Raw genomic sequence first — 13139 nt, 5'->3', positions numbered from 1 at the left:
AATTAAAAGAAACAAAATTTATTTGCAATGCATTTAGAGTAAATTTGAAAATATCTCTGAAAGTTCATTTTAGTGAAGTTTGACTTTAAAATAAGCAACAGCAGATACTCGGGAGGCTGAGGCAAAAGGTTCACTTAAGCCCAGGAGTGTGAGGCCAGTTTGGGCAACACAGAGACACTCTACTCTAAAAACAAAGCAAATAAAATCAAAACAAAACAAAACAGCTAAAGTAACTGCAATTGCCTATTTTCTATTTTATGAATTTTTCCATATTGTTGCTTCTGATGTACTTTCGATGAGTTTAAAATTTATCTCTATTAATAGCTAAATTTTAAGCTTACCAACAAATTCTTTAAAATTTCTTGATATAATTTTGTTCAAGAGGATTATGATTCATCATCCAGGTACTCATGTTTATAAATACTTAAGTGGTTTCTGTAAAAAGGCAGCTGATGTCTGTCATTTATCAAACATTTTCTCTTATAATTAAATTTAGTGATTCTTTAAAAAATTGAGTAGCAGGTGATTTTCTTGTATGGGTAACTAATTTACAAGGTGAGACCAGACAGCTTTGGCAATGAAGGGTTGTGGCCTCAATACTGGTGATAAATGTAATCTTGCTTTCTGCATAGCAGAAAAGCTCTCTGTTGAGAGCTTCCTTCTTCTCATACGTTACAAAAGATCTGGAAATTTGATTTCAAAAAGAGAAAGGAAAACAATGTTCACAGGAACTGCACTGTCCCATTCTGCCAATGGAAATTGATGAAACTTCTATCATTCATGGATTTGTTCAATAACTCTGCTTGGCTACGTGTATACCTGTGTGCATGCTGTTCCTTTCTGCCTAGGATGTGTTACCATCAACATTATATACTCAAAGTCTAACTCATTCTTTTACTCCATGGGACAGTCTTCTGGGATGCCTTCCCTGACTTCACAGACCGATGTAGGTGTTCTCTTTTCCATGATCTCTTTGTATCTTTTACATATTTTCACCAGAACAACATTACTCTCAAAATGATTTGTTTACTTGCCAGGTGCTGAGGGTGAAAAGATAAATGAGACAGAGTGCCCCCGGGCAGGTAGTGTATCTCAGTGAATATGTGATTTTTAAATAAATGAATAGGTGAATGAAAGATAAGACACAGTATTTTCTCTTGAGGGTTTGTGACAAACCTGAAAGTAAGATATATATATAAATAAATATGGTAATAAATGGACATTTGTGTCAAATGTCACAAGGCAGCAAAGAAAGTAGTTTGAGAATCAGAAGAGAGAATGGAGCTGAGTCAGCAGTTGCAGCAAGTTTGGAAAGAAAAACTCCTATTGGAAGCTAGTTTAGTTGAATATTGATGAAATTATTATTTTGTCATAAGAATCAACAGCAGTTGTAAATTGTTTTCTATATGATAGACATTGTACAAAGGGCTACACATACATTGTCTAGTTCAATCACTGTAGGTAGACTCCTAACTCTTATAGTAATTGTCCCTAACTACTTTATGTGTGTTTTGTGAATAAATGGGCATGTTAATGCGCTTTGGAAATGATAGGGCATAAAACAAATAAAAATATACATAATTATTCTGAAAAGAATGGACGACAGAATTTCACACAGGGAAAGATGATAGAAAAATTATAACATGGGGAAAAACAAAAAGATGCACTGTTGGGGCTCAGAAGTGGATAGCTTAGAAAGTCTGAATTTTAGTTTAAAGCCAGTGAGAAATAAAAGTGTTTTGAAGACAGTCCCTTGGTAACAGTAAAAATAGAGATGACTTAGAATGAATTGAAGTGGAGAAATAATAACAGACGCTGGAGAACAGGACAGGCCTAGAAATAGTATTTAAAAGCTGTGAAAGCACTTGAGCCAAGCCTTTAACAAGCAAGAAAATATTTATCACGTAGCCTGTATATATCCTGCCTTTTGTTGGATATTTTAAATGTACTATGTATTGAAGCCACTAACAGTAATCTAAGCTAGGTATTATAGTCCCATTTTCAAAATAATTTTAATATATATTAAAAACAGTAATTTCCAAGGTGTAGGGTTGACTCTGGATCATACAGTTCATAAGGCCTCACCAATATTTTGTCTGCATTCTAGCTAGTGAGAAAGGAAAAGGTAAATGATCAAAGACGCATTTGTTTTTCCAAAGGAACTTCCCACAAAGTTTTCTTTATATATATAAAACTTTGCGGGAAGTTCCCTTAAAAAGAAATATATATTTATATTTAAATAATATATACTTATTTATAAATAAATATATTATTCATAATATATTTATGAATAATATATTTATAAATATTTATAAAATTATTTATAAATATAAATATATTTATATATAAATAAAAATTTATAAATATAAATATAAAATTATTTATACATATAAATAAATATATTATTTAAATATAAATATATATTATATAAATATATACATATATATTTTAATATATATATTCTATTTCTTTGTAAATATACTTCTATAAATATATATATTTATATATATATTTAATTATATATTTTTTATATATATTTAATTATATATAAATATATATATTTATAGAAATATATACTTCTTTTTAAATATATATATTTACATTTAAAATATATATTTAAATTAAAAATATATATATTTCTTAATTAAAAAGAAATATATATTTAAATTAATATATATATGTGTTAAAAAATATATATATATTTCTTTTTAAGGGAACTTCCCACAAAGTTTCTAAAAAGAAATATATATATATATATATATATATATATATATATATATATATATATATATATTTTGCTCTAGACTTGAGTCACATAGCCATGACTTGCTGCAAGGTAAGCCCAGGATGCACTCTCTTTTTTCTGCTATATCAAAAAACAAATGTATAGTATCTTCTGTGTATGTTCTACATAAGTATCTTCTATATACTTTATAGTGAGCATCTTCTATAAAGGAATTGTTTTGTTAGCGAGAATCCGTTTGCTCTTACTGAACAGATATTAAGTACAGACTTCCTCATTTACTCCAATTTTATAGTCTCCTAAATAGATTATACAGTTATATTTACATAAAGTTTAAACATCTCTCCTTAACTGCTATGTGCCTTAAATATGTAGTTGCTTGTGACAATGAGATATGTTTTTCATTTTATTTATATTTGGGTTAATTATTGATGTACAGGGAAGTTTAATTTATGTAATCCTTATCTGGCAGTATTTTATTTTTTAAATATGTATTGTCTGATTATGGATTTTCTAGATATATAGTTATGTCATCAATTATTTGCTTCAGATAGGTACCATTTCAGTAGCATGCTAATTGTATCAGTATAAAGACATTCATTTGTATTTTGGAAAATTAATAATGAACACAAAAATTAAAATCACCTGTAAGCCTATTGTTAGAGCGATCACTTGTTGTGCTGTTTTAGTCTCTATTGTGATTTTTCTTATATTTTCCACATACACATAAATAAGATGTTAAGCATATGTTTTAATTAATTTAGTTTTTTTTCAAATAATAGATACATGTTATTTTACAAGCCAGAGAGTGCTCCAAGTCTTATAACCAAAGGCTTAGGCCCCTATATCAGCACCCTTTGAACTATTTATTCTGCTATTTAGCATTGTATTTCTAAGTAACGGAAATATTACTACCTATTATACATCAAGTTTATCTCTGGAGTTCCTCATATTAATGACTTTAACTCTCTTACAGCTTCTATTTTCTTTACTCCATCTTCTCAGTATAGTATGATCATATCTGAGGGCAAATCCACATCTAGGAATTTCATTGTTTTTACTACTACAATATTATTTACAGTTCAACCAAATAGTATGCTATGATTACATTTGTTTTCTTACATTATATTTTAATTGGAATTAAGACTTTATCTTTTTTATTTTAAAGCACCCATCACTGTTTATACCAAATTTTAAAGGGAACTGTAAATACCACCTCATAACATACTAAAATATTGATGATTTATAAATTTTTCCCCTGGGCGACATTTTTTGTGTAGGTCTCCCCTTCTCATTCCACAGCTGCCATTCAGGGACATCCCTTCATCATATCTTCTGGGTCCAATAACACATTCAGTCATTCAGTAAACATTTTAATTCTCTCATGTGTGTTTCAGACATTGCACCAGATTCCAGAATTATAACAATGATAAAAACATATTATTGGCCTTCAAGAAACCAGTTTAATAGAAAAAAAATTCATGTAATAGATAACTGAAATATACTGTGATAGGTATAGTAATGGAGGAAATGCTAAGCCAGGAACATACTGGATGCTCTCTCTTCCCAGTGTTACGTTCTTTCATGGTTTGAAGCAATATAAGTAATCAGAAGGCTCAAGATTTTTTCTTGTTCAGAATTATTTTTAAAATATATGTGGTCAACGTGTTGTTGCTTTTTTAAAGTAACATAAAATTATTGACCACTACTTACCAGTATTTACAATAAGGGAATCAATATACAATTGGAAAACATTCTGATGACTACAAAGTTATTGTTTTTCCTGGCCTCTGCTAAACCAGCAAACCAAATATTGAAAAGATGGAGTCTACATGTAAGGAATGAGTTAAAGTAAAGAAAACATGTGTAAGTCAATATATGATAAAAGTTGTTCACCCACTGATGGCAGGAGGTTCTAAACTGCCAACATCTCCAGCCATCTGATTGAGTTCTTATAAAGGAAGTCGTACACATTCCATGAATCATTACCTTTCAGTCAATATAGCACACAGATTTCAACTTTTGGTCAAGAAATGGCTTTTTAGAGGAATCTTTAAATGTCCATTAAGCTAAGTCTTGTTTAGATAATTAAAACACAACAGGATCTGTCTAGTTCCCTCATCTGGTTGGGGATGTTGTTGGTGGTGAAATAATTATTCCTTTTAGGAATTTCGCAAACAAACTGATCATTTCTATGACTAAAGATATAGATAGGGATTCTTATCTGGTTGCTTTTAAATTATTCAGTTTAAACTGTCCAACTAATTATAGAATCATCTGTTTAATTTGAAAGGTATGGAAAATTTTGAATTTAACTTGATGTGATTTATTTCTTAGGTTGCTCAGACTGATGACATCTCAAAAACATGGGCCAACCCATGATTTTTGTTTCGGTGAATGTTTAAAAACAACAACACACAAGAAAATTCACATATGAAATTTATGCATACACACACACACACACACACACACACACACAGAGAGAGAGAGAGAGAGAGAGAGAGAGAGAGAGAGAGAGAGAGAGAGAGAGAGACAGAAAACCCAGAATGGTCCTTAGACTAAATACAAGTTCTGACTGAGTAACGACTATGGAAATTTTCCCCAACATTTAGAAATGCTGTTCTCTAATGCAGAGGAAATAATACATTATGATTTCAAATGTTCTTTTATGATAAAGGAAGCAACTACAGAAAGCTTTTATTTGTTCAAAGTAACCAGTGGTACTAATGAAAAAAAAAGCACACACACAAAACCCAGTTCTCCCAATACTACTTTTAAAATGAACATATCAAAAGTGATTTTCATTAGAATGCAGTTATTTCTCCCCACTTGTAAATTAAAAGCCAAGATCCAGATTTATATATATGACACAATGCAAGCAATTATTAAGCTTCATCTTCTGCACAAGGATGCCAAGTTAGTTTCTCTTTGTAAAAGGCAATTACAATTTCGAGCCACTTCATATTTGCCTCTTTTGCCAGCACCAAGGCGGCCTGCTGTGAATATTTCCATTTCCGGAGAAACATCCATTCTCCACTGCTGCCTATAGAACCAATTATTCTTTCAGGATCAAGATCTGCAGTGACGCCTCTAGCTTTGTCGGCAGCATCTCTTTCCTTCTTGGATTTGCTGTCATTAGAGTCAGTGTCCGATAAAGATTTTCTTTTTGTATCTTTTTTGTAAAATCAACTTCTTGAGAATTAAATGTTTCACTTAACTCTGGACAATCTAAATTTTCTGTGGGTTCCCAAGTACTGTTAACATCTGACATCCCTTCCACTTCAGGAAATACTCCACCTTGCCTTTCGCTACACCTGGATGCAGTAATTTTTCCACAAGTTCTTCAGGCTCTGTGTCTTTGACTTTTTACCCTTTCATTCTGTTTTTCTTTCCTTACTTTAAAAAGTTATTTATTTATTTACATGTTGCAATGTAGTTTCATTGAAGGCTTCTGAGTTTATGTGGGGGCGGCGGGGGTTGGTGGTGGTTGGTTTTGGCAGATCTGAAGGACTATTATTCTTACATATATCAGGTCCTCTAAGCCCTGCCCCTCCAGGCTAGACTTTTTGTGTCCTGAGGCCTATTAAGGCCAGGAGCCACCAGCCACCAGGCAGCACTGTCTTCGTGGTCTATGCATCCGCGAGGAGAAACAAAGGCCCAGTGGTTCAGAATGTCCGCTCTCCAGGGCGCTGCCACAGGGCCCACACCTGTGCCCCTGCAGCCCAGAAACCAAGAGTGCCCCTCACCCCCAAAGCCTTGGTACAGAGGATAGCGCCGCAGGCCAAAATCTGTTGTTCGGAGATTTAAGACTGTGACCTCTATGAATACAGAGATCTTTCAAATGCCCTGGGGTTCTAGGGAGGCTTCTAAGATTACTGAGCATTTGCCAACATTACTGTTAATGTTTGTCAAATAATTAAAAGACTGCATTAGTGAATGGTTAATGGTATAACAGTGTTCCATTGATAACTGGAATTGTTACAAGATGCTTTTTACAGGAGGAGATGGAAAAATCACAGGTAACATTTAAAATTGAGTACACACTATATACCAGGTACTGAATCACTTACAGATTTATCTATATATATACAAACCTTCCAACAAGGGGGGTATTATTTTTCTGTTTTTCTGATGAAGCAACTGAGGCTTTGGAATATTGGGTATAACTTTCCTAAGCTCTTGGAGCTAGTAAGTAACAGAGCTGGCCTTCAAAGCCAGGTGTCTATTTCAAAGGACTGTGAAAGGATGAGGATGATAGTGGTAACAACGACAGTGCTAACACTAATAAAAACAATGGGATGTCTTTCTATTTCAGACCCAGATTCTTTTCAAGACTACATTAAGTCCTATTTGGAACAAGCCAGTCGGATCTGGTCATGGCTACTTGGGGCGGCAATGGTAGGGGCTGCCCTCACTGCCCTGCTGGCAGGGCTCGTCAGCTTTCTGTGCCGTCAAAAGAGAAAGGAGCTTCCTGAAGAAAAGCAGCCACTCCTCATGGAGAAACAGGATTCTCACAGCTTGTTGTATCAGAGCCATGTGTAAAAAAGGCTTAGGCAATAAAGTAGGGCTGGAAAGCCTGACCTCACACTAACTCAAAGTAATGTCCAGGTTCCCAGAGGATATCTGCTGGTATCTTTCTGTAAAGACCATTTGCAAAATTGTGACCTAATACAAGGTGCACCCTTCTTCCAACGCGGGTGGAACACACCTGTCTTTGTCTTGCTGTTTTCACTCGGCCCTTTTAACATTTTCCCCTAAGCCCTTACTTCTAAGGAAAGGATGCTATTTAGTAATGAGGAACTGTTGCTTGTATCTGAATTAAAGTGCTCTTATTAAAAAATTGAGATAATTTTGATTTTTGCCTTCTGATTATTTAGAAATATGTATTTTTTATTGGCCCCATCTTTATTTTAAGAAAACAGTGACAATTCTTTAACAACTCCTTTAGGCTTGAAAAACACATTTTTATTTTCTTCAGAAAGCATGGTATTTCCCTATATTTTACATTTCTGCTCCAAAATATATTATGGACTTCAAATAGAAAACAACCTTCAGCTCTTTCCTGTCATAGCTCTGACAAGATTTTTTAAGGTCACTGAGAACAAGGTCCCAGCCTCTGCAACACATCCAGCTAAGTGCCTGTCTTAAGATATGTCCATTAAATATTTTAACGATGATAATTATAAGTATATTAACATCTTTTTGACTTCTAAGAACTATTTTATTTTATTAGAGAAAGTTTAAATACAACCAAACATTTGAAGGTGGAACAATTATCTGAATATTAGCCTTTCTGCGGTTCTAGTAAAATAACACGTTTCTATTTTCCTTGGCTATTAAGATTTTAAAGTAGGATGTTCAGATATTCCTACTACTTAAACTTTGGGGCCCTATTGATTTCCAAAAAAAGTTCAATGGGTATTACATTTGTATCATAGCTATGCATAGCATAAAAGACTAGGGCCAGTAGGTAGAAGTTATAGTGGGCCCATTTTAGTTCAATAAGAGGAAAGTAAAATTTAGAACTTCAGAGAGTTCTAACATTGAAATGGACATCTTTGGAAAACATAAGTGGTTGCTACAGGAAATCTTCACATATTGGATTAAGTGGCTGAACTGACTTGGAATCTATGGAGAAAACTTAAGCAGTGAGTCTATATTATATTTGTTTATATTGGCTCAGGATTCTTACCAACTCTTTCCTCACTGTAAAACAAAGCTAACCATGCTCTATAGAAAGTGGCTGTTACTCTTCCACATTATTTCAGAGTATTTTACCATTCCTTCTTCCAGCCTTCCAACCAAATTCATTTACTTTGTCCAGGCATCCTCACTCTCTGCAGTTTCCTTACACCTGGTTGTGCTTGTCTGCTTAGGGTTTTCAAATAGTATTTCAGTTTGACTACTTTTGTCTCAAGGATCATCTCTGAACACCATACTTTCTCTGTTCCTTGGTGGCATATTAAAGGCAGACCTACTCAATCCAGACTCCTAGAAACTTCTCTGGGTCTGGCATCTGAACCTCTACATCTCCGGAAAGGTAGTTAAGACAAGGCCCACAGGTCTTTATGAGGTTCCTTTTAGTCACAATATTCTACAATCACTAAAAGGTCTGAAGCATAGCATTCTGACAGTGTAAAAATGCATTTAAATATAAACTGGCTGAAAAATTTGAGCTCTTGGAAACACATTTATCTTTGTAAGACTGACTGAAAATCAAGAACACAATTTTGTTTTAATGATTATTTTTCATTTAGTCCCATTTTAGATTTCAAAAAGAGGCAAAAATCATCCTACTTTACACACAGGTCAAGTGATCTTGGCTAATTTTAAAATTTACAATAAATAAGAATTTACAATTATTTTTGAAGTTATCTTATTAATGATCAGAAATTACTAACAATTACTAAACTTGGTAATAGAGAAGCAGTCATCTCTGACTCCTGTTAGTCATTAGACTAAGCTAGCATGTCTAATTTCTGATATCTAGTGGAGGAAAATCTGACAAGAAGTGGGGAGCAGCCCACATGGACACAATGGAAGTCTGTGGGAGGAAACAATAAATACCAGGGATTATATCCTCAAGTTAGTACATAACCAGCAAAAAAGACCCAACATCATTCACAATGGTGTCTTAGGATTAGAGTCAATTATATATGGGGATTGAACTAGTTAAATGAAGAACAAGAAGGAATGGAAAAGGAACTTTGCACAATAGTGTGTAGAAGATACTGAAGAAGGAATAACAGTGATTGGAGCACTTTAAGTCTCAGATCACACATGTGTGGGTGGGTCTAGCTTACCTAACAGGGGCCACGGTGTTGTGGACACTGCAAAACAACTATGTGTGGGTCACTTACGTAGGACTGATGTGAAGGCAAGATTTTAGTCCAGGGTGGTATTTTTAAATCATTTTACAACACATTTTGAATAAAAGTGCACCTAAGAAATTGTCATCGTTATTGACAGGGAGCCGTATAAAGTCATTTTTTCCCTTTGTCACAGGCAATTCCCTTCTTCATCACTGCACCTCAATACAGAATACTCTTTTGTTTCTCTAGAGACTTGAGGTGTCTGTCTGTATAGAAGCAGCATCTGTGATAAAACCACTGTCACTTTAATTCTATGGTTTTCTCAATATGGCATAGAAAATCAGTCAATTACATGACTGATAGTTTCTTTAAATTATAATCAACATTATGTTCTATGGCTTTGTTTTTTATTGAGGCCTTTATAAATTGCTTCATTTTATGCTTCTGCTTTGATTTTTCCATTGCTACCTTATAAGCCACATTTTGTTGAAAAAAAGAGAAATAAGCAACCGTTCTCTTTTTAGTCTTTCTGTTTTGAAAAAAAAAAAATGTATTTTTAGTACCCAACCTTTCCAACAAGTCAAATATATAATTCCACATCTGTAGAAATTACATTTGCAATTAGTACAAGTCATTTCAGCCAGTTTCTCCAACTGGCTAACAACTGGCATTAATGGTGGATGCTTTTAGCCTTTTCCTTGTTTGCATAGGCTTTCATTTTTGTGGGATTTCTTTGTCATCATAAAAACGGCCTTGCTGGGGCCACCTATTGTGAGCTTGTTTTAGAGGGCATGTCAGTAGAACAAAGTTCCACTCCCCCTCTGATTAGGTTCCTTCTGAAAGCTGCCGAGATGCAAATGTGAAAAGAGTCTTGTTTTTGTTTCTTAATAAACATTCTATTGCTTATTTTCAAAAGCATTTGCCATTTTGAACAATGTAATGAAAATTAAAATTGGCTATGAAAACCACTAGACCTCAAGAGCTTTCAAATCATTCAGCTATTTAAAGCAATATTGGAAGAATTCAAGTTTTTTTTTTAAGAAAGTCTTACCAAAACTCTACATAGTTTATATTTATCTTATTGTTTTATGATTTCTTTTCTTAATAGCAATGTGAGAAATTATTCTTATAACTTCATGTTCATCTTTCCATTTTTATGTTTCGTAATCATGATCATAAGGCATATTCTTATGATTTCTAATTTCTAGTTTGTTAATTAGAAATAAATAACAACGATGTTACAATCTGGCGGGTAGTTGTGAAAGTCACAGAACTGTGCTAGGCACTTTCCCGTATGTTAACCTCTTTAATAATCTACCTGTTACCAATGTGAGAATAAGTACTATTCATATTCTCAAGAGAGGAAATTGGTTGAAATAGGGTAAATACTTTTGCAAGTTTACATGTCTGCTCAGTAGTTTAGGTAATTTTTCTTGAATTTGAATTTAGTTCTTCCTAGGTGATTCTTATTATAAATTTAATTGTTGTATTTTACTCAATTATGTTGAAGTGTAATAACCAATTCCTCGCTACTCAACAGTTTTGATTCAGCTTTTGTTGTGGTGGTTGTTGTGTTTAACATGCTAATGCATATTGTGGTACACATAACATTTTATTTCTCTTATTTTCCAGGAGTAGGTTTTCTGAGTCAAAGCACATGAATACTTTTATAACTTTTCTAACAGACTGCCACAGTGCTTTTGAAAAGGGCTGTGTGGACTTAAAAATGGAAAGAAAAGAGTCTAAAAACAAGACTTCAGAAAGAATAAAGGCGAAAGGTAAAGAACTTAGAAGAAAGAAGACATGTTGCAGTTCTCTTTGAGGGGAACTGAAGAGCCTTATTTCCTTAAGTTAGAGCCTTCACTTCATGTGAATTTAATATGGTATAGGCTGTGACATTAAGTGCATTAAAGATTTGAGAAAATTTTTAACATATGTGGGATCTCAAGTCAGACTCCATGAATTTGATTCCTGGCTCAATCTCTTATTAGCTGTATAACCTTGTGTGAGTTACCTTACCTCTGTGTGCCTCAGTTTTACCATTGTTAAAATTCATGTAATAATAGTACTTTCCTCAACATGTCCTGAAGAGTACATGTAAAGCCTTTACAGTAGTGCATAAGTATTCATTACTATTCCACAAGTTCTCATAGAGTATGTTAACTCAGCATGTTGCCTGTTTTAAAAAGAAAGAAAAAATATATAACCCCACATTTTGTTTTTCAGTAATTTCACAAAATCATAAATGGTAATGTACCTGTTTAATAAAATGGTATTATGTACTTTTAAGACAGAAACATTTGAGGCATAGAAATATTAATCATGCAAGTAACAGACTTATAGGTCATAAACAAAAGTTGGCTATTAAAGCACCTATGATGTGATACTGGGTTTGAACCTAATGCACACCGTAGGTCAACATCCCCTAGCAGGATAAATTCCTTTGAGTGAAAGAATGATGATTCACTTTTAATCATTCACTCATTCATTCAAGCAACAAGTCTTTATAGGACACCTTCTCTCGTGGCACTGTGCTAGAGATACAAATGTTAACAAGATTTAGTCTCCATTCATGGGGAAATCACAGTACTCTGAGGGACAAGACTATGAGCAAATCATTACAAAATTATAAATATCATCATAAAGGAATATTTCGTGTCTTATAGAGGTAATGTAATGAATACTACAGGGGTACAATACCATCAGGGGAGCTATAGAAGATTTCAAAGAAAAGCTAATAATTGAATTATATTCCCAGAAGTTCACCAGGTAGATGAGGTGATCAGTAATCTGAGCAAAATGGTAACACAAGCAAACACAAGTGCAAACAAGCTATGGCTAATGGGCTAAATCCTGCCTGCCAGTTGTTTCTGTAAAATGAAGCTTTATTGGAACACAGCCAAACTCATTCATGTAAATTACATATTGTCTATTGATGTTTTAATGTTACAATCTGTAGAGCTAAGTAGTTGCAACAGTAACCACATGGCCCAAAGCCTACAGTATTTACTATATTGCCCTTGATTGAAAAAGTCTGTTGACCTCCTTTCCCCCACCCCCAACCTGGGCATGAACTAAATCGGAAAAATTTAGATTAGGTGAGGACTGATCAATGTAGGGAAAAAAATCACGAAGGAAAACTTCACCTTAACAACTGAGACAACAATATTTGATTAGGGTTTTTGTTATTCTATTGTTTTGCTGGTTTATTTTAAAGATATAAAATGCTTTGGTGCAGGTATATAAATACAGTAACAGATGTACAAACACACACAGACACACACTGAATTATATGAATAAGATATATGGGCTTTTAAATATTTTTCTGCCATCAAGTCTACAAACTTTCTAGATTTTTGTTTTATTCATCTTTTTATTCCCTACTGTATTAGCCAATTTTCACATTGCTGATAAAGATATACCCGAGACTGAGTAATTTACAAAAGAAAGAGGTTTAGTTGGATTCACAGTTGCATGTGGTTGGAGAGGCCTCACAATCTTGGCAGAGGGCAAGAAGGAGTAAGTCACATCTTACGGGGATGGCAGCAGGAAAAGAGAGCTCGTGCAGGGAAACTCCGCCTTAT

At 33.7% G+C, this 13139-nt stretch overlaps 1 protein-coding gene and 1 pseudogene across 1 annotated transcript in view; one reads left to right on the top strand and one right to left on the bottom strand.

Moving 5' to 3' along the window:
* Window positions 1-7598, top strand: part of TYR (tyrosinase) — a 112126-nt gene extending 104528 nt beyond the window's left edge. The window contains exon 5 of the mRNA XM_002754705.5: window positions 7059-7598. Within this exon, the coding sequence (XP_002754751.1) occupies window positions 7059-7285 (227 nt within the window). The 3' untranslated portion in view covers window positions 7286-7598. The remainder of the gene's footprint in view (window positions 1-7058) is intronic.
* On the bottom strand, window positions 5629-6380 carry LOC108593902 (chromobox protein homolog 3 pseudogene; annotated as a pseudogene).
* Window positions 7599-13139: the final 5541 nt, after the last annotated feature.

The sequence above is a fragment of the Callithrix jacchus genome, chromosome 10, assembly GCF_049354715.1.
Source record: "Callithrix jacchus isolate 240 chromosome 10, calJac240_pri, whole genome shotgun sequence".
Classification (NCBI taxonomy): domain Eukaryota; kingdom Metazoa; phylum Chordata; class Mammalia; order Primates; family Cebidae; genus Callithrix; species Callithrix jacchus.
Note: the sequence above shows the minus strand (reverse complement) of the source record. Positions and strands in the feature narration are given on the sequence as shown.